This window comes from Anastrepha ludens, chromosome 2, assembly GCF_028408465.1.
Source record: "Anastrepha ludens isolate Willacy chromosome 2, idAnaLude1.1, whole genome shotgun sequence".
Classification (NCBI taxonomy): Eukaryota; Metazoa; Arthropoda; class Insecta; order Diptera; family Tephritidae; genus Anastrepha; species Anastrepha ludens.
Window position 1 is genome coordinate 120,809,196 of NC_071498.1, and position 27,850 is coordinate 120,837,045.

The following is a 27,850-nucleotide window of genomic DNA, read 5'->3' on the forward strand; positions in this document are numbered from 1 at the left end:
AATCCTCAATTCCTCCACTTTTTCCAACGCTAAACACTAAGAGTTGCCACAAATTACTTACTTAATAAGCAATTTGTTCTAAAATAATAGTGATGATAGAAACAATATAATGAAGCGCTCACTCACTGAACTTAGCATTCAATGTATCGGGTCATATTGAAAATGGGAAAAAGACCGTACTAATGACGGTTTTAATCTGCTGGAGGTGGGAAGTAAATTTGTTTTGCATTTCCGTCGGTAGTGAGCGTGGAATACTACCTTTGTCGTTGACTAAATTCGCCTCATAAAATTAAAATAATACCACTTCCACGAATATTCTGCATTTGCTACTACATAGCAAAGCTTTTTAAACCTTTAAGCCCGCAGCCGAACTGATTTTCCAAAATTCTAGTTTTTTAGTACTTCACAATACACCTCTCTCCTTCGAATCCACACATACCCCATCGTCCCCTCACCGCGCGCTGCGCTTGATTTCATTACTTTTCCCCGTGACTACATAGCATACAGCACACAACAACAACACAACCAAAATCGTACTTTTGACTAACTTAATTGGCGCATTTTTGTTACACGGGATTAAAAGCTAAGCCCTCAAATTAATTGCACATTCAACGCAGAATACAGTTGCCGCGCAGTAAAGCCATACCACACCAAGGGGACTAGAAGTATATAGTACGCACACATACACATACACACAAGTAGTTTGCTGGATTTTTGGTGCATGTAACAACAAGGGTAAATCCCCTTACAAGTGCTTTTGCCAATTCGAAAGGTGGCCAAAATGCTAAAATACCCAAAATGCCAAACAACGCAAATAAAGCAATTTGACATGTTCTAACGTTTTGACAAACGCTACCGAAATTCAGCATACAGTAGTGCTTACTGGATACTGACTCGATTGGCCGCCGTCGATTGGCGGGCGCCAGGCGAAAAGTTAATAGGAGACAGACAGACAGCTGGCGTTGATTGCCAGTCGGATGTTCGTTGCTGATTGTTGATTGCTTTGTTGTTGCTGTAATCGGTTTTTATTGTTCTTTTTTTTATTGTTTTTGTTGTCGGTTGGTGGGTTAAAGTAGTGATGCCGCAGCCAATGTCGGTAAAACATAGTATTGGCGTAGTTACTTATGGGAAAGGCTGGTGGAGCTATGTGAGGCGAAAATGCACACCCGCACAAACGCACACACGCACGCATAAATATACTCTTGTTTTGATGAAAATACTGACAATAGCCATAACATGTTGTTCCACACATACACCTGTGTTCACAATAATAGCAGTGCGAGATATTACAAGTTTTTGTTTCTGTTTTGCTGGCGGTGCATTTCCTGCATATAAAAAAATGCCGCGCTTTTGTTAGATAGAAGAAAATGCGTAGAAAGCCAACAAAAAGAATACCAAAAATCAATGCGAATTTTACGCATCTTTCAACTCATAGAATATCATACTAAAATTGGATCGGCAAAAAAAAACTCTTTTTTTCTAAGTTGAAAAAAATTTTAAGATTAAAAAAAGTTTTATCTTAAGTTCAAACTTAATGAAAAAAATCAAAAAACTCTGGCCAAAAATGTTGATGGAATTTTGATAAAAACTTGTTAAACTTTTTTTCTACTTAATTATTTTTTATATAATTATTTTTCTATTTTTTATAAAAAAAACTAAAACACAAATTCTGAACACTCTGCCTAAATATTTTTATGAAAATTTGTTGTATGGTTTTTCTATTTAATTAGTTTTTATGTACAATAACACAGGCCGACAGCATCTCAGACCCAGAAACCGGACTATATATTTTCGAAGGATTTTGATGCGATGAATCGAAATCTGGCCTCAAAATTGCTCTATCAGCTCTGGTTTTCGATATATCCTAACCCAAAAGTGCAAAAAACACCGTTTTTGCCCATATTTGAGGTTATATAACATTGCAGATGTTTTCTTTCACCAAAAAAATAGGCTGGCATCTTTAAGTACAAGTCTTCTTCTTTCAAATGGCGTTTTGTTTGCTTTCTGAGGCCAGATTTGGATTCAGCGCATCATAAACCTTCGGAAATATATAGTCTGGTTTCTGGGTCTGAATGTTGGTTAAATTTTGTCGGCCTGTGTAATTTTTATAAAAAACAAAATCTGAAAACTGGCTAAAAAATTTGTTGAATTTTCTTGACTATGTAATTATTTTTTATAAAAGCTTTTTATTTTAATTTCTTGAATTTTTTTGTATATTTAATTTTTTTTTAAATTTTTTTTTATAAAAAAAACTTAAAAAAATGGTAAAAACTTTACCTCTACCTCTAAAAGTTGATGTAAATTTTGTTAAACTTTTTTATCTATTTAATTACTCCTTACATCATTTTTTTATTTTTTATAAATAAAAGTTCTAATAAGTGGATACAAATTTTGATGGAGTTTTGATGAAAATTTGTTGAATTTTTTCGTCTATTTAAATATTTTTTATACATTTTTTTTGTTTTTTATAAAACAAATTCTGAGTATTCGTTGGATTTTTTCGTTTATGTAATTATTTTTTATATACCTTTTTAGTTTTTATAAAAACAAAGTCAAAATGAAAATTCTAAAAACTCTAGTTATAAATTTGGTGGAATTTCGCTGAAAAATCATTGATTTGTTTTGCCTATTTAATTATTTTTTATACAATTTGTTTTTTATAAAAAAACTTTAAACAGTTCTAAAAATTCTGGCTAAAAATTATGATGAATATTTGTTGAATTTTTTTGTCTACTTAATTATTTTTTATAAAGTTTTCTTATTTTTTATAAAAATTTATAGTACAACAAAAAACGTATAACTAAAAACTTTTACGCTTTTTATAAAATTGAAAAAAACCCGCTCCTTAAAACTTCAAACTTTTTAATCAAAAATTTCCATCAAATCAGAAACTTTCGAAAATTTTCGAGTAGGCTGCTTTGTAGCCCATTAAATTTTGGCAGAATAAAGTGCCAGTTTTGGGTGACTCAAAATTCGCGTTGATTTTTGACAGTTTTTTTGCTAGAGGTCTTGTACGTTTTCTCCATAAAAAAGTGAGGATTCTTTATATGGCAGATATTGCGAAAAATTGGCTGTAAAGAAATTAAAATCAATATGAATAGTGAGCGCAGTGCATACCCAGGAGTTTTCTAGAATCTCCGATAAAAAGTTTTGAACAAAATTCGAAGTCTTAAGTTGTGTGCCTTTTATTGGAGTACAAACTATATTTGCATAAAAAATTAAATAAAAAATAAATAAATCGCCATAACTTTGCAATATGTTCCGTTGCTATTATTGTGAACACAGGTGTGCATACATATGTACATAGGCATGTGTACGATCTTTTTGCATTTGGTAAATGTGAACATTGAAGAGTCGAATTGACTTGCGTCTAGGCCGTGTTAAATTCTCACAAATCCGATTTGTTTATGTTAACACTTGTTAGAGTTGTTAGTGTTGTTAGTGCGGTGTTCACGTTTCCGCCTTTTCAAATCGTTAACGATAGTGCGAATTTTATGTACTATTGAATGTGTGTGAGAGTACCGTTTTCTAGCAGGATCTTTGCACTCTGCCGCTTTATTGTGAAGGTTTTCTTCGAAAAACAGAAAAACGAAATTTCAGCAGCACATAAAATTGCTACGAATTGTATGTGTATACATACATCCATAACAAGTCAATGGTTAGTATGGCAATCGGGGGGTTCACGGTTAATGAACCGAATTTTGGGTAGTTCAAAGTACTCATGAATACAAAGCTTTCATAAATTATTCTCTTTAAGAAAGCTTTATATTTATCAGGTCAATTTATGAGTACTTTGTTCTTGGTCATATTGAATTTTGTGATAAAAAGGTACAAGAATGAAAAGTTCTTATGCAAAATTTGTTTATGGTAGGAAACAGTGTACATACATACACATGTATGTGATTATATATATTTGTATGTGTACTATATAGCTATCATGTCAAGTATAAAGAGGACAACTCATATCTTCTTTTTTTAACAAATTTTTGTTTTGTTTAGTAGCGCGAATTATATTTAAATTAAGTAAAAAGTCATGCGCCACCGTAGCCGAATGGGTTTTTGCATGATTACCATTTGGGAGTGCGTAGGTGCGAATTTCCGTGCATGAACATCAAATAATAGAAAATGTTTTTCCTAATAGCGGCCGCCCTTCGACAGGCAATGGCAAACTTCCAAGTGTATTTCTGGCATGAAAAAGCTCCTCATAAAAACCATTTGATGTTATTTTATGAATATTAATTAATTAATAATTAACTTAACCGTTCCCGTGGATTTGTCACATTTTTGATTATTTGTTTAATAATTTAAAAATCCAGTATTCTTTACATATCATGAAAAATAGATTAATGCTAAATAATTCAATAAAAAATATATTAAACTTATACCTTATATGTTTCATTATAATTAATAACAGAAAATGTAACATTTCTTATGATTTACTGTGAAAGAATATTAGAGGCTACTTAGAGTTTAGTATAACAATTCATTTAGTAACAGTTACAAGTGGTTCTTTTTTGAAGAAAAACCTAGGCCAATATGATTTGAAAGCGACCTAAGTGGACCCGGGGGTGTAGAAATTTCAAAAAATCGTTTTTTTTTTTCTTTTTTCAATATTTCAAAAATAAAGTTTCTAAGAATATTCTGTGAAATTTTCAGGCGGAAATTCTCAATATTATAACTTTTACAACCCATTAACTAGGTAGAGAGCAGTATGCGTGCTATAGTACCTCGAACTTTAAGCTAATTTTTCTCGAAACGACTTTTTTCGGCTCGGTGTTGTCAAAAAAAAAAACTCTTCAAGCTAATCGCCTGAAAATGTAATATGTTCTTCACAACATCAATGGCTATCGCCTGTACTAGAATCATATTATATCAATTATTTCGTTTTCTTTACTACAAAACTGAAAAACCCCCGATTTTGAGAATGGCAAATTCAAAACCGTGCCATTTTGTCAATTTTTTTTATTCTAGCAGCGGGACATAGGTACGGTCATACTGATTAATAACTTTTTTGGTTTTTGTCTTTCAGATAAATAGAAGAGCCAAAATGGACAACACCGTCCAGATCCAATTTTTCGGGAGGGTCAACTTCAGAGCCATTTTTCAAATTATTCAAATAAAAGTTTTTTTTTCATTTTTGTATGTAAACGAAGTTAAACAAAAAGTCTAAAAAATTTAAATAAAGAAAAAAGAATTCCTAAAAATACCCTAAATTTTCGAGCTGTAGACCACCGGGCCACTTAAATTCTCTTAAGTTCCAGTAATCGGAATATTGGAAGCATAATTACTTTTAACCATCCGTAACCAGAAAATATCATGATTTCGTAAGCTTCGCTGACAAATATTGCAATTAATTTTCTCGAGTAGCGATGGTCGCCCACTTATCAAAATAAAAATGAAAGTGAGGTAGCGAATAGTCCTATAGTAGTAGATTATCGAGCAAGCCGTAGGCGGCCGCCGTAGCCGAATGGGTTGGTGCGTGACTACCATTCGTTATTCAGAGAGAACGTAGGTTCGAATCTCGGTGAAAGACCAAAATGAAGAAAAAGATTTTTCTAATAGGGGGCGACCCTCGGTAGGCAATGGCAAACCTCCGAGTGTATTTTTACCATGAAAAGGCTCTTCATAAGAAACAAATATCTGCCGTTCGGAGTCGGCTTGAAACTGTACGTCCCTCCATTTGTGGAACAACATCAAGACGCACGCCACAAGTAGGAGGAGGAGCTCGGCCAAACACCCAATAAGGGCCAATTATATATTATATATATATATTCCAGCTTCGAGTGCTCCAGAGAGGTAGACAATAGCTTTAGAATATATGGGTCAACACAGGCTGAAGCAAAACGTTGATTACGCACTTTTTAAAGGTGTAATTTAATTGTCTTTGAAAAGAGGATCTAGGGTCAAATGCCTCATCAAGCTGAAAATTTTTACATCGATTAGGTAAACTGGAATCATCGATGTGGTAGGAAGTGGATAAAAGAGAACAATATTTAGAATATATAATATATTAAGTTGGGAAATAAATTCGTAGCCTTTTTAACGAAGACTTTTATTCAAACACAAAACAATAATTATATCAATAATTTAATCAATTACATATTCGCCGCGGCTGTTTACAACCACTTCCCACCTCTATACCAATTTGTTGATGCCATTCCGCCAAAAATCATCTGGTCTGGTGTCAAAGAAGTGCTTGAGCCAGTTTCTAAGGACCTCTGTGTTATCGTCCTTTGACGGATAGAAAGCGGAAAAAGGTGGTAATCGGTCGGTACAAGGTCCGGGGAGTATAGCGAATGCTGAAAAACCTCACATACCAGCTCTTGGAGTGTGGTTTCGACGACGTGTGCAACATGGGGCCTAGCGTTGTCGTGAAGAAGTATGGTTAGACCATTTCGATCAGGTCTTTTCAGTCGAATAGCTTCATTGCACACGATAGAGTTCCTTGTTGACCACAGCATTTTTTTCGAGCATTTCCCAGCGCACCATGCCCTCCCAATCCCCCAAACTCATATCGTGATCTTCTTTGGATGAAGTTCCGACTTGACTCTTGGCTTTGGCGTATCTCCTGGAGCCACCAACTTTTTTTTTTGCTGCATAATGATGTATAGACACCATTTCTTATCTTTCATGACGATTTGATGTGCCGCGTGTTGCTCGATGGCGGGCGATATGCGAAAAAGCAATTTCAGGGCGACTTTCCTTGTTTTTTTCGTTGAGCTCGTGAGTCCCTTAGGCGCTCAATTTTTCGGTAAATCACATTTAATAAAGGTAACCGAGAATCGTTTTATGATCGCAGTTCATTTTTTCCGCCCAAAATTCTATAACATTTGGTTTAATAAAAACTGAGTTATAGCGTCTAATGGGACAGTATTTCTGAACCATCGGTCGAAAATTAAAAGGAGATTTTTACCATACAGCCAATCCGGGAACTTTTGCGACAAACCCTGTATTTCATAAAGTTAACTCTGTCCATCTATTTCAGTAGTATTGAGTTGATATAAACAACTGTTACATAAAAGTGGTTTAGTGGTAGACCGGAAATTAGATTTACTTACTTAGGCACTTGACTAATTAAATAATTTTCCCTCAATAGTGCTGAAACTTATTGAAACCGCTATAGCCTAATGAAAACAATTTATCATATCCTTGTTTTTAATTATGACACATTTTATCACACCAAATAATCTCTCCATGCCTTCAGACAATTTCAAAATATTCCCATATCAATTTGGCATTTGGTATGAATAAACCGCAAGCAAACATCTTCCGGTCTTAAATACCGAATAAATCAAAGATAACACTGCGAAATGAATAGCTGGAAGAAATCAAAACGACCGATAAGCTAATTAATAGACCACTCAAAATCGTCAAAGAAGTAATAAAATAGCTAAATTGGAGGCATTGCAAACAGTTCAAGTTGAATTTTTGTTTACTACGGACTAACGTGGCGTGAAGGAACACAAATACAAAGCAAACAAATTCAGTGGTTGCTGAACTCTGAAATCGAGTGTCAATATGAAAAAAGGTGTGCATAATAAATATATGGAAATTTTATAATTTACATTCGTATGCGGTAGTTAAAAAAAGTGGCAAATCTTAAGTGTTAAGAGAATTTTATTATAAAATCTGTGCCCACAAGAAATATCTGCCTAAGTCGGCCTGTAAGCTTGAAAACTCTACCTCTACAGTAATATTTTTTAAAAAAACACTGAGTTCAGCGATCTATACCACGTAAAATTTTCAAATCGAGTTTTACCAGTCCTCTTTTTTCTTTACGAAAAAAAAATCGAAAGCATGGTTTTAACTTCAAGCAGTAAAATTTGATCGATATCAAACGAAAGAAGAAAGCAGTGCAAATGGCAAAGGAGCGTTATTTTATTATTTTATTTTATTTATTTTATTTATTTGGGTGTGTCAAAATTTATCGGAACGTAAAAAGAAGACATTTATTCACGATAGAAGGTTGTCCGAAGGCGACTGGCCATCTTTAATGTTATGGTCCCTCAGAGTCGTATTTACTAATGTAATATAGTAATTGTAAGGTTGGAGTTGATGTTTTAATGAGACTGCTGATGCGTAGCCTAAAAAAGAAAATAATTTTCAAATTAGGTACTTCTTGCAACGCACGCACAGTTTTCAGAGGAACGGTTCAAGGAGGTGTGCTTTCTCCTCTTCTATGGAAGCTGGCTGCTTTTAATGATCGATGATTGGGGTTGTAAAGTAATTGCTTATGCAAATGATATAGTTGTTGTCACAAGTGGCAAATATCTTTCAACTCTAGGCGATCTAATACATACCGTTCTTAATAAGCTGTATAGAGAGGATCTAAATAACGGTTTGGGTGTGATTAGTGCTGTTTTCGAGGAAATACAAAATTCCACAATTTGCACAGCTAACATTAAATGGTGTAAGGCTAGAAATAGGAGATGGCGCCAAATATTTAAGTGTCGACAAGAAACTAAATTGTAATATGAATGTGGAGAACAGTTTAAGGAAATCTACTGTAGCTGCCGTGGGACTCAAGTGGAGTCTTTCTCAGAAGAACACTCACTGGCTGTATAGAACCATTATCAGATCTATCCTCCTTTACGGAATTATAGTCTGGTGGACGGCTCTCGACTAAACTACGATCAGAAACAGATTTCCGAAAGCTCAACGTATGACGCTTATAAGTATCAGCGGAGGAGTAGTAGATGAACTGCTGCTAAGTTATCACAATGGATCCGCAACGGTTGAAGTGAATTGACTTAAAGACCGACTGCCACTTCTATCTACCTACCAACCTAATATAATGTAATAGATAAGCAAAGTCGGGTAAAATTAATTAACCAATTTGGTTGTTAAATAACTTTTTTAATACAAAAATGATTGTGAGTCGTCATCATCATCATCTTTTGGCACTACAGCTCTTTGGGATCTTTAGCCTGCTGCACGTGTTACCTCCATACATCTCGATCGCTAGCGACTTTTTTGATGGAAGTGATGGAAATCTTTATTTTGACCTTTGCGCGTTCATTGCATGCCTGTTTGGGTACTACAGGTGCCTACTTCACAAGTACCGATTGTGAGTGGCGATAGGGAGATTAATTTTGCGCCACTTTGTATAGTACTTCATTTTGAGAAAATTGAATGAAATGAAACCACATGAAGAATTTCCCGGCAGCTGTGACCGACTCTCAATGCTAAACGCATAGAATCTATGTTAAGCCAAAAAAACCAAATTCTAGCACACTGATTTCTGTTATAACGGGGCACTGCCTAATAGGCAGACATGTCTAGTAGACGCCTGTGCAAATACATGACTTCTGCAAAAACTGTCTAGATGAGGAAGAGGAAGAGACTGATCTCGCACCTCCTGCGCCAGGGTCCTGCTATATCCAAACGTAGATTAACCATTGTTGGTAATTTTTCACGCGGCGTCACAATGGGTTTTGGGTGCGAATGTTTTCCCTAGTGGAAAACCGGTTCAACCTAACCTAAGCTGATATAATGTAATGCTTATAACTAATTTTCGTAGGGCACATACTTGCAAATAGCTCTAAATAGTGTTAACAACTTAAACTTCTTTTGAAGAAAAAATTACAGAAAATCCATTTTTAAAATGTTTCTTTGAATAACTTTGCAAAAAAATCAAACATTTGCAATATATTTGGCATATAATAGCGCAGCGAATAAAGATCCAGCGGCAACGTTGGCTGGCGCATGTCGTCCCATATGCTCTGAAAGTATTCGATGCAGTACCAGCTGGTGATAGCAGAGAAAGAGGAAGGCCTTCTCTGCGTTGGAAAGATCAGGAGGAGAAGGACTTGGCTCCCCTTGGTGTGTCCAACTAGCGCCGGTTAACACGAAAAAGAAATGACTGGCGCGCTTTGTTAAACTCAACTAAAATCGCCTGAGCGGTTATTGCACCAATCAAGAAGAAGACTAATGTATGTGGTTGATATAACAGCCTAATGGGAACACATGGAAATCTTATGTGAGTTTCCTGCATGTATGGCTGGAATCCGCAGCCAACCACAGCATTTTATAATTTTTCCAAAAGGGGAAAATATTTCACCACATTTAGAATTAGAGAGGAAGTTTGAGCTCGAGCTAGCTGTGTCACAATGAGCCTACAGGACTACGTAGGCCCCTCTGCATTCTCACGCGGAGTGGCAACCGTCGTAATCTAACCCAACCTAAATTTAAGTTAATTTTTGTTTTTAATATGATAATGAAAATAACTTTATTGTTTTTCGAAATACTCTGCTCGCAAGTCAATATACTTCTGCATTCACTTGAACCAATTTTCAAGTCACTTTTGGCACTCGGAAGCAGATGCTTGCAAAACGAACTTCAACAACTTCTTCAGGCATTAAAAAACGTTGACCTCGCATTCTATTTTTGATGATCCGAAACAAAAAGAAATTATTAGGTGCAAATTTCGGCCGTAAGGCGTATGACCCATTAATTTGATATTTTTAGTGCTCAGAAACTTTATTATGAGAGCCGATTTGCAAGAGCCAGCATGGCCTCGGGGAAGGATGTTTCGTCTCCGACGGTTGAATTTCCTTAATTCTCCGAGAACTTTGGCAAACAAATGGTTGTGCCCCACCCAGAATTGACTATTTTAGGTTTCTCTAGTTGCACAGTTGCGACATTCCAATTTTCCGAAGAAAGAGGCGATCTTTTGCTTTGAGGCACTTCGTCCGCGAACAACTTTTGTTGGATTAAGCTCATTTAGGAATACGTTGCTGTTTTGTTCCCGGCTCATATTACGATATCATAGATGTGCTTTGAACAACCACGGCCGAATTTCTTCAACATTTCTTTATACCAAACGATACGAGTACTTTTTTGGAGAATTGTCAAATTATGCGGTATCAAATGAGAGCAAATCTTCTTAAGGACCAGTTTTTCGTACAATATTAAATGTATGATGGTACCACTAATGCCCAAGGATGTCTCTATCTCACAATATGTCACATGACGATCTTGCGTTATCAATTTTTTTGGCACAACAACCGTTTTAGCCTTCACGAAATTCAACACAGTCGCATTTGAACTCATTATACCAGTATTTCAAAGCGGATATTTGGTGCTCTATGCCAAGAGTCGGAGTAATTTAACCAATGCACTCATTAACGGGTCGTTTTGCCATCTTTTGGGCGAGGTGATTTTTCAGCTTACTGCAAAAAAAAAAAAAAATTAAGCTCATAAGATAAAATAAGCATAACTGTAGTCACAAACATCTCATTTCGATCTCGGTAAAACGTACCCAGTTGAGCGCAATACGTGAAGAAAGTGCTAAAAATTTACTGGATATTGATAATCGTGCTAGGGCGTCTTTTCCAAGTAGGCAGGATTGGAACCAGAGGAAAATGTGCACTGACGCTGGTACCTCTGTCTTCACTGACGGCTCCAAGATGGAATTGGGAGTCGGAGCTCGGAACAGGAGTTTCCTCCAAATGAGCCGGTTTATGTATTTTCTTGAAGTTTTTCCTTACTGCTAGTGTTTTCCAGGTAGTAGTCTTTGTGATCCTGCAGGTATGCAAAATGCTTAAGGGCCAGGGGAGCGAGAAAGATATTAACATTTTTTCTGATTGTCAAGCTGCGATCAAGGGTCTGGTAACATTTCTTTGATTTGAGTTCCATAGAGGAAAACGAAATTGCTGATGACTTTGCCAGGAAGGAAACTGAATTGGTCTCAGAGTAAGCCTCTGGCATCACTCTGACTGTCGCACAACTTATTTCAAAAAAGCGCAGAAAAGATAGAGCTCCATTTCTACATGTGATATTTCGAAAACCCTTTAGCCTCAGTACAATAGACGGAGGAAACAGAAAAACCTGGGGACTCCACGTCATTCAACTTTCAAACTCTTAGCTACATTTATCGGTCATTGGACGATTGGCACAAACGTGGAAAACCTAGGCTCACTATTTAACCTCCATTGCAGAAAGTGTAGATACCTCTCAGTCACGGAGACTGTTGAGCACTTTCTCTGTAAATGTCCGGGTTTGGCAGCTAGACGATTAAGGTCACTGGGTTCTCCTTTCATCGACAGCCTGGAGCACTACGCTAACCTAAGTCCCATCAATCTTCTCCATTACATCAACAGCTCTGGCTGACTGTAGATATCTGTCTGTCGGAGGTCACATAATGGTATCAAAGTGGTACTTCAACCATCTATTCACTTATCAATCCATCTACTTCAAAGAGTAATGGTTGGTATACAGAATTGTGGGGGTCATTATTCCTAATTTTTTTGAGTTTGAGTTCATAACAACTGGAATCCAGTCTATAGTAGTGCACGATAAAAAAAGTTCTGTACCCTACATACATACTCTTAAAAAATGGGAAATCCAAATGAATAGTCAAATAGGAAAAATTCTAAGTCCCTATTCTGTTTGTATGATGGGCCACATGAGTAATAAAAGTTGACTTATTTTTAAGGGAATTAGTTTTAGTGATTAATTTATGCATAAATATTCGCATAAAAATGAATTAGGTATAAATTGGTTTACATAGGCTTGAGAAGACCAAATAAGGATTGAGTTCATATTATTTGCCGCTGAGAAAAAATGTTTTGTTAGACAAAAGATTTTTGAGCTCCATCTATGTAAATGTACATAAAGAACTAAATAAATATATTAAAAGACTCCTTTCAATCTTTCTAATTGCAGTTGCTCTAGCATTACTGGCATGCCTTTTTTGCCTAACCACAGCTGCCATCATACCCCTCAACGACGCTGAAGTGGAGGCGACTACAGACTGCTTATATGAAGATGAATTATGGGGCACTGAGGATGGTACCAAATTCTATTACTGCCTACCGGACAACAGCTCAGCCATCATACAATCGTGTCCCGCAAATACTTTCTTTGTGCGCAATGAAACCGTTACTGGTTGCATTCCATTATCTTTGATGAGTTCCAATTGTGTGTATAATGCCACTGTTGGCTCATGTACGGGCGAAAATCTCAAACAACCTCAACCCAACTTGGCACCAAATAAATTCTATCTTTGCACGAGTGAGGGAGCCACACCATTGGCGTTGTCTTGCGCGGATGGGAAAGCATTCGTAAAACAAGATGGATATTTGGGTTGTTTCGATTGGTCGGTATGGCGTCAGTTGCGGCAGTGCTACACTCTCACCAACCAGAAATCAGAATAAAAAGAATCTGTTAATTTCCTTGAAATTAAAATACATTTAAATCTAAGAAATCGCAGCACTTCTGAATAATTATTTGAAGAAAATGAAATATAACTGTAAACAGTAGTTAATGGCATGTATTATTTATTTATTGTAGAAAAAATTAATGTAAAAAAAGTATTTACGGCCCTCACCAATTCTTCTTCTTACCCTCGGAAATAATGGAGGCCTACCTCTTTTATATTTTGGAAACTCCCTTAGTAGTGGCCACCATCCGAATGCGCTGGTGCTTCACGACCATTTTGTAACGCACGGGTTCAAATACATGAACGAGTTACACTCATGAAATATCAAATAATAGAGTTTTCTAATAGAAGTCTCCAATCTGCTATTTGGAGACGGCATAAAACTCTAGATCCCTCCATTTGTGGGAAAACATCAAAAAAATATACCACAAATAGGAGCAGAAGTTCAACCAAATGCCCTGCAAAGGCTGGGAGCGCAATTATGCTTAGTTCTGTTACAAGTTAAGTCCATTATATGTAGATATGAAATTATAGTATATTACTTTTTTGAATGAAGTTATTTTTATTAAATCACGTAACTCCTTAACAAAACAATCTTAAATTTTCATTCCAAATGGTCACCATTTGCCTGCACACAACCCTTCAAACCATTAGCCCATTCAGCTTTTGTAGCACGCATGGTTTCCATGACAGTTTATTGATGTCGCTGCTCGAACCAAAGATTATTTGCGACTCTTCAAATTTCTGTGAGATCTTCGACCGGCTATTTTCTGACCACAAACTGTAGTCCAATGAATTCAGATTTGGACCTCCAGACGGTCAATATTCTGCGGCTATGAACCCAGAAGTATGCTTTTTTAGCGATTTGTGGGTGGTTTTCGCCTTATGGGTTGGAGCGGAATTTTGCTAGATGATCCAACGCTCTCCACTGTAGGCAGTACTGTTCAACTGTCTTAACACGCCTTCTAAGACATCCTCCTGGTACACTTTTGCCCAGGTCTTAACGCCTTTACAAGGCACTTCCCAGCAAACCATTACGAAGGCTGGATGTTGGCCACCCTAAACTCTTAGAACAACATTTTTGGCGTGTTTAGAAGTTTTAGCATAGAGTTTGTCGATTTGCTTATTAAAAACTTATTCAACAGTGAAAATTTTCTTATCTATAAAAGAATATTTTCATAGCAATTGTCCGCGTGCCACCGAAGAAGCTGCTTGCATTTGTCAAGCCTAATTTCCTTCAAACACGTCGTCAAAAGCTGATCTCTTGAGTAACGGAAGACTTTCATGTGAAGGTCGTCTCTAATTAGTCTTGACATGGATCTGGTCGACAGATTCATTTCCGTCAAGATGATTTTTGGCTTTTTTGGGGGATTTCTGCAATATCTTTCTCGAACGGCTTTTATGGCTGCACTGGTTCGAACCGCGCGAATACTACCACTTCTTTTTCTGTCTGTCACTTCAGACGTTTGGCAGAAATGATTGATCGTGCGACAAACAAAAAGTCTCGAAATATATTTTATATAAATTTTTTTCAGCAATTCGTTAATCTCACTTGCACTTTCCCCACACTTATGTAATGCAATGGCTGCAATGCGAGTTCCCTTAGCTCCCCACTCCATCGTTGACAACCGAAATTTTCCCCGAAACTAAGTATGATGTATGAGTAGACAATGCATACGAACAAAAGGATTTACGGAAAGGATTTTGAGTGAATTCTGCTGCATACATTGGAGCTCTGGAGAGACAGTTGCTAAAATCTGAATTGATAGTGTACGCGGTGACAACCCATACATCTGCTACCTGTTCGTTCTCCCAAAGCGATGGCGATACAAGATTGGATGGCTGAAAATTTCTATGACTCATAACACCGAACTCTTGACCATCCAGCTCTCCAGACTTTAATACTCTACATGTGGAGCGTAATTGAGTGTGAAACTAATAAACATCCTCATAACACCATTTCTTCTTTGAAGGCTACAATTAATGCAGTTATGGTTAATATGCATTTGATTCCGGCATGCAAAAGTTTTCAGACCCGGATCGAGGAGGTTAATGCAGCTAGTGGAAATTTTATTGAATGATTTTATAGATAAATAATAAATTAATGTTGCGCAAAAAATGCGTAAAGTTTCATTAAGTTTAGTTCAGAATAAAAGCTAATTGGTTTCGCTCTCAAATTGGCCTCAAACACCGCATGCTCCCAATATAATTATAAAAATGTATATATATAAATATTCATAACTTATGCAAGTAGTGGTTATATATAATTGGTGCGTACACCCTTTTTGGGTATTTGGCCGAGCTCCTCCTCCCATTTGTGGTGTGCGTCTTGATGTTGTTCCACAAATGGAGGGACCTATAGTTTCAAGCCAACTCCGAACGGCAGATATTTTTTATGAGGAGCTTTTTCAAGCCAGAAATACACTCGCAGGTTTGCCATTGCCTGCCGAGGGGCGACCGCTAGTAGAAAAATGTTTTTCTTAATTTTTGGTGTTTCACCGAGATTCGAACCAACTTTCTGAATTCCGAATCACGCACCATCCCATTCGGCTACGCCGGCTGCCAAAAGTAGTGGTTAGTTAACCCCAAAAAATTCTTTTTGTGCCCTCTTGGATCGATTATTCTTTTCAGTAAACTGGACTCGAACCATCACTCGCACTCTTTCTAGCGCCATCGAAGCACCCTATAACTAAAAGTTACTTATAATTAGTAATATTTCAATTTAAGACTTAAGTAGAGTGTATTTACCTCTTGGTTTTTTATACTGCTCTACAAACCTCTCCTTGCTGCCAAGTGAATCTTCTGGCGGAAGCCGTATTAACTGCGGCATAACTTCGATAATATTTCTTTTAGGACGTAGGATGCTAACTTCGAAACAGTGCCCATACCAATGAAATAGTTGCTGCCAACACTGTGCTGGTACCCACCGTTAGCCAAAACTGAAAGAGTGGCTGCCATTTGTAGCACTGGAGGCACCGCTTTGCCGTCTAATTTCATTAAAATTATATCCTGTAGAACAAGAATGGTTCCAACACCCGGACCTGTTTCTGCAGGGATGAAAACGGAAACCTAGTAACGGACGTACCGCGCATGCTGATGATATGGAGGAGTCACTTCTCAAAATTACTAAATATGGTGATGACGCGAACACCCTCAGCAATGGAGAAGTTGATCAGAGTAGTGCAGTTTCTGAAGACGGTATCGACGTTCCACCACCCGACTATGACTAGGTCTTAAGAGCTTCTGCCCGACTTAGGAACGACAAAGCTGCTGATCTAACAAAAAGCATGCAAATACTCATAGGCAAAATATGGTTGGATGAAAGCATGCCCACCAACTGGCATCTTAGCGTGCTCTGTCCAATCCACAAGAAAGGGGTTCCTATGAACTGCGCCAGCTACCGTGCGATAAGCCTCCTCAGTATCGCATAAAAGGTTCTATCAAGCGTACTTTGTGAAAGGCTGAAACCCCTCGTCAACAAACTTATTGGGCTTTATCAGTGTAGTTTCAGGCCTGGTAAATCTACCATCGACCAGATTTTTACATTAGGCCAAATCCTAGAAAAGACCTAAGAGAATCTCATCCGGCTTTTCAGGATGACCCTAATAAACACCATCAGCGCAGTGAGAATTGGCAAAGATCTTTCGGAGCCACTTGAAACGAAGCGGGATTTCATACAAGGCGATCCCTTATCGTGCGATTTTTTCAATTTGATGATGGAGAAAATTATTCGCGCCGCTAACATGAACATCTCAGGCATTATTTTCTAGAAAAGTGTCATGCTGCTGCTCGCGTACGCTGATTATATCGACATTGTTATCATTAGTCAGCGGGCAGTCAATGAAAACTTTCTCCAGTCTTGAAAACGAATCCCTTCGAGTGGGTCTGACGGTAAAGGAAGGCAAGCCAAAGTACCTTGCGTCAACAACCAAAAAGTCTACGCGTATTTGACAGTAGGTTGTGGATGACAATTACGAGATCGGCGTAGTCAAGGGCTTTGTCTACCTAGACTCCACCATTAACATCAACAACAGGTAGGCAATTGAAAAGCAGATCTCTTTCTCGATACACGAACAAAAAGCTCTAGTAATCACTTATCCTCCCGGACTTGTTATAGGGCGCTGAGTCCTGGACATTGACAAGCATCGATAGACGGTTACTAGGAGCTTTCGAGAGAAACATTCTTCGCAATATGTATGGTCCAATTTGCGTGAATGATGCATATCAAATACGATGGACCTGTACGCCGACGTCGACGCAGTAAAGCGCATTAAAATTCAGCGGTTGCGCTGGCTAGGTCACGTTGAGTGAATGGACAATAACGCTCCAGCAAAGCAGGTGCTATTTTTGAATTTCACCAAGACCAGTTCGACGAGGACCTAACCGCCCTAGGTGTTTCTTACTGATGTCAATGCACGTAATGCAGAGGCGATTGGCGCAACATTTTGGTAGCGGCCAAGACCGACGACGGCTAAAATAAAAAAAATAAAAAATTCAAAAACCTCTTTAGTCAGGCGGAACCGTTTCAGGGATCTCCAATGAAAATGTGTAAATGAGCCACAATAATTAACCATTTACATATTTACGCTGTGCTTGGAAGTGACAAAGGGTTGCTCTTTTCACTTGGATGCCTCCGCACTATTTTTTTATATCCTTCACTTTCGCTAGAACTCATAAATAAAAAAAAATCTGCTCCCTTATATATTATTTATATTTATTACAATAAATTTTACAACAGGTCTGACAGTTCCACGTTATTGTGACCTAAAAATACGATCCTAAGCATTGTGGAACTTGAAAACTATTGTGAATTAAAATAAGTTACGATGCGTTGGTTTCAATGCGACTCCACTTAAACGATTGGCGTATCACGTAATTTTCTTTCGTATGGTTGTTGATCGGTGCATGAATGTGATATTTATTTATTTATTGACTGACGTGAAATAATAATACAATTATTCTTACACGTAAAAAACGAGCACTAGCTGCCAGGACCTGCGGCTCGCTGATGTAAAAGTAACAGATAGTTAGCTTAAAGGTCTTACATGTAAAACGAGACTAGAAAACTTAATTAATTAAGACTATGGTAAAAATATAGTAACTATGTTAGAGGAGCAAACATCAAGTCAATTTTTTCAGTCCTGATTTAACTAGAAATTCTGGCATTTTTGATATATTTTCTGAGGAAGTAGTTCTTAGTAGCAGCGTAGAAGGTCTTTGGTTTCGGAAGATACTTTTCCTGATTTGTTGAAAATGTGGGCAGTCATCGAGTAAGTGGCAGACCGTTAATGATGGTGAGTGACAGTGTTGGCAGCATGGAGGGCTGAAACCATTAAAGACGTATGAACGTGTGGCGATTGTGTGCCCTAGACGAAGGCGGACAAATGATTTGATATCCTTGCAACGTCAATTTAATGGGTAGCTTGGTTTTATCCTGTTTGGATTATTTGCGATATAATGATGGGAAGAGGATCCCCAATTGCCCATTTGTGCATTATGGTGGTTGTAAAGGGTTAAGGTATGGCCCTTTAGCACTGCGACCATATTGATCTATTGTGCACCCTATGCTGTCTATTGACTGTTAAGTATGCTTATGAATTGTACCAGCTCCTTCTGAGGGAGTGATTGAAAGTCTTCATCTGTAAGCATGAACTTGTTTAAAAACCTTTTCCTTCTATGCGTCAACCCCGGACATTCGATAATGAGATGTTCTATAGACTCCTCATCTTCGCAGCAAAATCTGCAGGTGCTGGTGTTAGTTATGCCTATTTTATGTAAGTGTTTGTTGCAGGTGAAGTGAACCGTGAGGGCGCCTGTGAGAGTGCGAATGCTCTTTTTGTTTAACGTGAGGGCCATGTTAGCTCTTTGTGCATTATAGTGTATGTGATATATAAATTTGTATATGTCTTTTTTCGAAATATGGCCGAAAGTTTTTAGTGGTTCTTTCCCAGCGAGTTTAGCCCGTTCGTCCGCTAGATTGTTCCCTCTTATGCCTGCATGGCCTGGAACCCACATAAGTTCTATGCGCTCGCTGTTTTTTAATAATTTACTCCGGATATAGGAGATGATGTTCGTCTTGTTCATTGGGTTCATTATCAAGTAAATGGCTGATTTGCTATCCGTGCAAATTACTGCTTTCGTTAAAGAGTTATCAGCGAAGGTAATACCATGAAGGATCGCTGCAGCTACTCCTGTATAAACGGAGGCATAGCTAGGGAGGAGGCCGGCCATTATTGTTTCTCCTTTCAAGTTACCAACTGCAAACGAGATGTTAGTATCAGTTTTTGACCCATCAGTGAAAATTAAGCTCCATTCGGGAAGTAGAGGAGTTGTGACTTCTACAAAAAGACGTTGGTACGACCCCCTTTTATATGTCCGAATTAGAGAACAAAAACAAATTTTAATCATCGAAAATCACTTTATTGTTTTTCAAAATATTCTCCATGAAGATCTATACACTTTTGCATGCGTTTGAACCAATTATCGAAGCTCTTTTGCCACTCTGAATGAGGTACCTCCAAAACATGCATTCTGAATGCCGCAACCGCTTCTTCAGGTGTCGAAAAACGTAGACCTCTCAGTTTGTTTTTTACGTACGGGAATAAAAAGAAGTCATTCGGTGCCAAGTCAGGACTATACGGCGGATGACCCAGTAATTCGATGTTTTGGGTGTTCAAAAATGCAGTTGTTTGAGCCGATGTGTAAGAGCTCGCATTGTCCTGGTGAAGAGTGATCCGTCTTTGGCGATTGGTTTTCCTAATTTCTTGGAAGACAACTGGCAAACAAATGGTTGTGTACCACTCAGAATTTACTGTTCTGCGTTGTTCTAGTGGTACGGTTGCGACATGTCCAGCTTTTCCGAAAAAACAGGCGACCATTTGCTTGGAAGTGCTTCGTGCGCGAACAACTTTTGTTGGACTTGGCTCATCTTGAAACACCCATACAGTCGACTGCTGTTTACTTTCGAGCTCATACGCGTAAATCCATAATTCATCACCTGTCACGATGTCATAGACGTGTTTCGAAGCCCCGCGATCGTATTTTTGAGCATTTCCTTCGACCAATCGACACGAGCCTTTTTTTGAGCGATTGACAAATTGTGTGGGATCCAACGCGAACAAATTTTTTTGACAGTCAAATGTTTATGCAATATTGAATATATGCTGGTCCCACTAATGCCTAAGAATATCTCAATCTCACGATAGATCACATGACGATCTTGCAATATCAGTTCGCGCACAGCATCAATGGTTTTCGGAACAACAACTGAATTTGGACGACCTTCACGAAATTCGTCTTGGAGTGAACTACGACCACGATTGAATTCACCATACCATCGATAAACACTTGATGGAGCTTCATCGCCGAAAAATGAATTAAGTTCATTAATCCACGTCGAAATTTGTAAAAAATAATCGCACGAAAATGTTCACGGTTTAATTCCATTATTGGACCGAGATGAATCTTTTAAGTTACTGTAAACAACACAAATAGCGCTGGTACGAGTATTTCAAAACGTTCTGAGTACGTAAAAGCCAAAAAATGTCAAACTTTGCGATACAGCTGTCAGTTGCCAGATTGCAACACCAGGGTTGCCAAATCCCGACATATACAAGGCACCCCACGTAAACAGTAGCATTGGTGTGATCTTTACCATATTTCGCTAGGTTTAGTATTATATAAAATTAGGCTCTTTCATCAACCATGGGGGAAACAATAGATTTTGGCGAAGTGAAGCGGAAGTGATACCAATCTCTTTGGCGTAATCGATGCACAGTGCAATCGTCGATTTGCGACGTGGGGACTCACTTCTTTGAAGCTCGCCTACCACTGCTTCATATAAAGCGCTGTTGTAGCAAAGAAATAGCGCAGGTATAAGTTTGTTCGTATTCGTCGTGAATCTCTCTTCAATTGTGGGGAGGCCGGCTTCCGTCAGTATAAAGTTTGTTGGGGATTTAGGCATAGCACGGATGCTTCTGCTTACAGCCGTGTGGTAAGCTGAGTAAATTAGTTTTATGTTTCTTTTCGCACAGTTACCATAAATGGGAAGGACATAGTCTATCTTCGATAATATGAGTGCCCTGGTTACATTTATTAGCGTTGAAGAGTTAATTATTGAATGTGATAATTCAATAATAATTTAAAAAAAAAATATGCAACAGCGAACTTGGCTAGTTCTGCTTGTTAATTATTTCCCATTTAGTCTACATATTACATATTTCCACAGAAATAAAATTTTGCGATTTTCGTGCTTCAAATGTGACAAACTCTCGCGTGTTTTAAAGTAAAATATTGCAAAAAATAGCCCACCCACGGAATTGTATACCTAACCGCTGGATACGGTAACTCTTTAAAATTTTAAAGTTAAATACTAGCTTACTGCAGATTGAGATTTTTATATGAGCAAGAGTGCGTATTTATGTATTATTATAGCCATGGTAAAGTATTTTTAAATCTATAGCCAACGGGGCTCATAAATTAGCATTTAAATTACCCAGCGCTTGTTGATACGTCTGTGATTTTGTTTACTGATTTATGTAAGTGATGGAATTTGAATTAAATGAATGGGGTAGATAATTAGTTGGGAATTGATTAAAAGAAGTTTTCACTGTGGAAATTTACGCATACAAGTATATATGTGCATGTATATATGTATGTATGCAAGTGTACTGGCAGAATTGATTTCCAATGCAATTAATTAGTTTCCGCTAAAACAGCGGGTTATCTATTCAAGCAAATATGATTACTCAACAATAAGCAATAATTTACCGGTCGAGCTGAGTGGAAGATAAGAACCTCATTAGTGAAACTAGATACAGGAAGCACAAAATGGTAGGTATGTTGTTCTTTGTTTTAAATTTGATTTCTAGCCTACTGGATATGAATGGACGTCAATAAAACAATTTGAATCATAACTAATTAATTTTAGGTTTAGAGAAGGATTGGCGTAGTACTCGTATTGTCATAGCTATATATATATATATGTTTGTATGTATGTACATATCAGCACATTTTATTCTATATAATAAGGTCGGAAAGAGCTTATGCCACATGATCTTTGATTTCGCTCAAATTTTGCAGGTGGGTCCAACAGACGACAATAGGTTTAAAAATTTGAAATTTTTCTCATAAGTTATGGAGGTGGCAAAAATTAAAAAAGTCACTAAGAAGAGGTACTAAAATCGTATATAAATCAAAATCTCCTGAGCTGATTTTCATAAATTGGGTAACGTTGGAAAGGCTATAAGTAATTAGCTGTCTCATGAACGATTCGTTTTGGCCTCTTTGTTTCCGAATGAGCGCTTACGCGATTTTGGCCTCTTTTAGCAAAGCGCGCCAGTCGTATTCTTTCTCGTGCTACCCGGCGCCAGTTGGACACAGCAAGTGAAGCCAAGTTCTTCTCCACCTGATCTTTCCAACGCAGAGGAGGTCTTCCTTTTCCTCTGCTACCAAAAGCTGGTACCGCATCGAATACTTTCAGAGCCGAAGCGTTTGCATCAATTCGGACGACATGACCCAGCCAGCGTAGCCACTGTATTTTTATTCCCTGCGCTAGTCTATGTCGTCGTAAAGCTCACACAGCTCATCGTTCCATCGTCTGCGATATTCGCCGTTGCCAACGTGAAAAAGTACAAAAATCTTACGCAGAATCTTTCTCTCAAACACTCCAAGCGTCGCTTCATTGGATGTTGTCATCGTGCACGCTTCTGCGCCAAACGTTAGGACGGGCATGATGAGAGTCTTGTAGAGTGTTAGTTTTGTTCGTTACTACTCAATTGCCTACTTAGTCCAAAGTAGCACTTGTTGGCAAGAGAGATTCTACGTTGGATTTCCAGGCTGACATTCTTATCGGTGTTAATGCTGGTTCCTAAATAAAAGAGGTCTTTTACAAACTCCAAATCATAACTGTCAACAGCGACGTGGGCGCCGATACGCGAGTGCGCCGACTGTTTGTTTGATGACAGGAGGTACTTCGTTTTGTCCTCGTTCCCCACCATTCGATTTGCCTCTTTATCCAGTTTGGAGAAGGCAGAAAGGTCATTAGAGAGTTGAAATATTCTACGGAATTATTTCAACAACAGTCAGGGGAATGCCGAAGACCGAGTGGATGTCCTCTGAGACCAATTCAGTCCACCCCTTCCCGGCAAGTTCATCAGCGATTTCATTTCCCTCAATGTTCCTATGAATGTCTTGGAATCCAAATCAAAGAATGGTACCTGCACATCCGAAAGATTTCATTTCCTCTTTACCGGAGTTGACCAGTGTGGATCTGGACCATGACGTTGTCAGAGCATTGATCGAAGCTTGACTATCGGAAAAAATGTTAATATCTCCCTCGCTCTCACGTTCCTTAAGGGGTACCGGTGGTCTAGAACTCGAAAATTTAGGGTCATTTCCGGAACTTTCTTTTACAATAAAAAAATCAAAAACGGTATTTAAAATGTTTAGGCTTTTTATTTAACTTCTTTGACATACCCTCCCGAAAAATTGGACCGGGACGGTTTGTCCATTTGGCTCTTCTATTTATCTGAAACACAAAAATCAAACAAATTGTTAATCAGTGTGACCATAGCTATGTCCCTATATACTAGAATAATAAAAAAAAATTAGCTAAATCGTACGGTTTTGAATTTGAGACTCTAAAAATCCGGGTTTCTTTCAGTTTTTTAATAAAAAAAATACGAAATAATTGGATAATAATATGATTCTAATACGGGCGATAGCCATTGATGTTGTGAACAACATATTCAAATTTCAGACGATTCGATTAAATAGGCCGAAAAAAGTCGTTTCGAGATAAATGAGTTTAAAGTTTGACCTACAGGAGCACACGCACCGCTCTCTACCTAGTTAATGGGCTGTAGAGGCTATAATATTGGGAATTTTCGGAATATCGAAAAAACAAATAATCGATTTTTTGAAATTTCTAGACCACCGAGTCCCCTTGAGCATACCTGCGCGATCGCAAAGGTTTCTGCCTGAAAAACACTTTTAGTATTCGGTAGTTTTAAGGAAATAGATAAATTGACTGATTTAGAGAAAACATCTGCTACGACTCCCAATTCCATCTTGGAGCCGTCAGTGAAAACAGAGGTACCAGCATCGATACAGGCTTTTCCCTCATCCCAATCCTGCCTACTTGGAAATATTGCCCTGGCACGGCGCTCAAACTCCAGTTTACGGATAGAGAGATCATTACGAAGTTCAGTATTAACTGCCTCAAAATGCTACAATGCCCCTTGAGAGATTACCTCCAGAGGCCAACCTCCTATAACCTTTGCATTTTGAGCAGCGATGGAAATGACGTGGAAGACTATTCTGTATGAAAACTATTTTGCAAATTATTTTGAAAATTTTAGCTGTCCTATGTAATAATGTTCTTAAATACCTAACGGTCCTTTCCTGGTAACCCTGTATATTTGATACCTCTTACTATGCATTTCAAGCCTTAGTTATTATTTATTCTATGAGTCTTCGCTATTTATTACCAAAAATATAATCACAATTTTCCCGGTTTTACAAAAAAATTAAACAAAAGGCAGTGTTTTGTAATATTCTCTCAAATATGCAAAATAATAAAATCCATCAGAATAACGCGACCTGCATTTAATTCTTACAACATCAACAATGACAACGATTACATCGCCAATTTGAGAGCATAATGCAATAATCCTCAGGCTCATAAACTCAGTTGGCACTTGGAAAATTGTCTCGCCGCCTTGCACGCAAAGCACTTAATACCTAGAGCCCTGAATTTTGGCGCTATTTTGTAGGAAGCTACTTAACTATTTCTTATACTAATTCGCTTATTCACTCAGCGGCAACCATTATCTTTTTCCATTAAACTCAAGTCATCTGCTCCACGTACATACCTACTAACTGTGTACGAACTCTTAAGCCGGGTATTGCAGTGTTGCCACATCTGTCGGCCAAGCGCCATAATTGGCGACGCCGTCAAGTGAAATCTTCTGTTCAACAACATTTCGCGGCAAAGGGCACTCGAGAGCATTTGCAACTGCAACTTTGTCAACTCGGCGCACCCGGATGCAGTACCAACAAGAAAAAAAACGTAAAATAAGCCCGGTTGTTGTTGTTGTTGTGGCACATGCTGAGGATACTTGCAAGTTTCGCTGTTGTTGGTGGCGTTGCACTTGAAGTCACCTCGTTAAAGGTAATTGCTGCTGACTCTGTACTTTTCAGGTGCATGTCAAACGATCTTCCTGTGCGCTTTCGCCAACTTCGACTCTTATTAGTTTTTCCTTTTATTTCGCACTACTTGTTTTTCACTTCGCTTACTTTTGTTTATGTGCCTAGCTGCACCTTACGTGAATATGCTTAGGTAAGAGTATCATTCTGCCAAGTTTAATAGGTTTTTTCTGGGAGTGTTATTTTTCTTGGGTAACATTAAAAGCTCGATTTTTCTTCCTATCACATTTCCGTAATACTATGTAGTGGTACGTTCTTGTTATTATTTTTTTTCCTTCATCTTTTTTTGCAGTAACTATAATACCCTAACACTTACCTAATCACACATATGTATGTATGTATTAACATTTCCAGAGAGTTTATGCTGATTAAAATTTAAATGACGCGCGAAAATGGGATTTTAAAGTTCAATAAAATAAACCTTCGAAACTTTCTGTTGTGCATACTTTAAAGTTTAAGATTGGACTCAAAACATGCAACATTTATAGTTTTCAATTAATAGTTAAAATTTCTTTAGCAATAAAATGTTTTTTTTTTTTTGGCTAAGCATTATTTTAATTTCGTGAGTGATCAAAGGGGGGAATACAGTGGTCAAACTTACGCACAGAATTCAATACACTTTAACATTCGCAATGTGATGCAGCAGTAATTCGTTACGTAAGAACTATCAAAAAGGATTATTATTTCGAAGTCATCCATGTGTCCTCCACCCTTTGGACGTCCATGTGAGAGCATAACTAGCGCACCAACTATTAGAAAATATTGCGCCACGAGTCATCATCAGGTATGTCAATACAAGGCCGGAACTCGAAGTGTGACCAATTTAAAAGGTCATAAATTTAGTTTGGAAAATTACTTTAATCAATTCAAAGTAAAAAATGTGTGAAAATAATACAAAATTAAGAATTAATTTACTTTTGCTCGATATGACCAACGTTTGCCTTGATTATGGCCTTGAGACGGCCCAGAAACGAATCGCAAGCTCCCGAATGTGACTTGCAGGTATTTTGGCCCAATCGCGGACAATCGTTTCTTTCAGCGCCTCAAGACTGGTGGATCTTTTAGTTCGGACCTTGGTCTCCAAAATCGCCCAACGAGAATAATCCATGGGATTCGCGTCTGATGAATTTAAGAGCCATTGTGTGGACGCTATGCAGTTCGAAACGTTGTTTTTTACCCATTCTTGGCTCAATCGAGCTTTGTGAGACGGTGCCGAGTCCGGATGAAACGTTCATGGTCTGCCACTAAAATTTTTGTCTGCCCACGGATTCAAAGCAACCTCCAGAATACTTTTCCGATAATATTTCGGATTTACCTTGACGTCAGGTTGGATGAAAACGATTAATGGGCGCCCATCTGCGGTTACAGCGGCCCAAACTAATATCTGTGGCGGGTGCTGCCTCCTGGTGGCCAATCGATGACTCAAAGTCTCTTATGAACGGTCGGTCAAATAAACCCTATAGTTTTGGGAGTTTACGAATTGACCCAATTTGAAAAATGTTCTCCTCCATGTTCGGAAATTGACCGCTTTCGGCCAAGCGAAGCAACTCCTTCGCTCTCTCAAGTCTGACTTGTTCTTACTTTGGTGTGAGATAATACGCCTTTTGGACCTTGTAAAGCTTGACTTTGAGATCATTTTTCAGTATGCGGCGGATACTACGGTCAGATATTTCCAGCTCTTTCGCCATTTGATTGGCTCTTCGTCAGGGACTTCGCTCAAGTCGTTTCTTCACTTTTTGAACCATTTCACATGACGTTGCAGTCTTTTGATGGCCACCTCCTTGGCATTTCGTGATGCTCCCAGTATCATTGTAACAAATAATGGTGCGATAAACAAAAACTATATTCACTTTAAGGTGCTCGAGCTCACAAAGAATCGCTGGTTGTGACTTTCCACCCAAATATAATGCAATCACACTTTTACGTTTGAAGTCCATTACTGATCTTCTTTTTAGGCGTTTACTCTCGGAAAAATGCTTGTCTGACCAGCCTAATTTTGGAAAAAATACGGCCCAATGATGCCGCCGGCCCATAAACCGCACCAAACAGTCACTTTTTGTTGGTGCATTGGTTTATCGGCAATCACTCATGGATTATCATTCGCCCAAATGCGGCAATTCTGCTTATTGACGAATCCACCGAGGCAAAAATGCGCCTCATCACTGAAGATGATTTTCTTTGAAAATTGGTCATTCACTGTTGCCATTTCCAGCCACTCTTCTGGCCATTGACGACGCGTTGCTCGATTGTGTCTCCTTCCATGGTTCAAATTTAGTTAGCCTGAAATTGAAAAATATTAAATGAAGTGCAGAAAACACTTGACATTTAGGTGTGGTTCACATTCAATATTGGCCCTTGAAATTTAACCACCCTTTACATGTCTAACCAAAAGAATCACATTCAGTAAAATTCATTATTTTTATTATTATTAATCGGAAACTTTTAAAATCTTAAATCAAAGATTATATATAATTTTTTTTT

The 27,850-nt window shown here is 38.0% G+C and overlaps 1 protein-coding gene across 1 annotated transcript; it reads left to right on the plus strand.

The window, feature by feature from the left end:
• The first annotated feature begins 7,439 nt into the window (after positions 1-7,439).
• Positions 7,440-13,235, plus strand: LOC128859283 (uncharacterized). Its single transcript, XM_054096153.1, has 2 exons — positions 7,440-7,528; positions 12,667-13,235. Exons 1-2 carry the CDS (start codon positions 7,519-7,521, stop codon positions 13,155-13,157), a joined length of 501 nt encoding a protein of 166 aa, XP_053952128.1. The 5' UTR covers positions 7,440-7,518; the 3' UTR covers positions 13,158-13,235.
• The last annotated feature ends 14,615 nt before the right edge of the window (positions 13,236-27,850 follow it).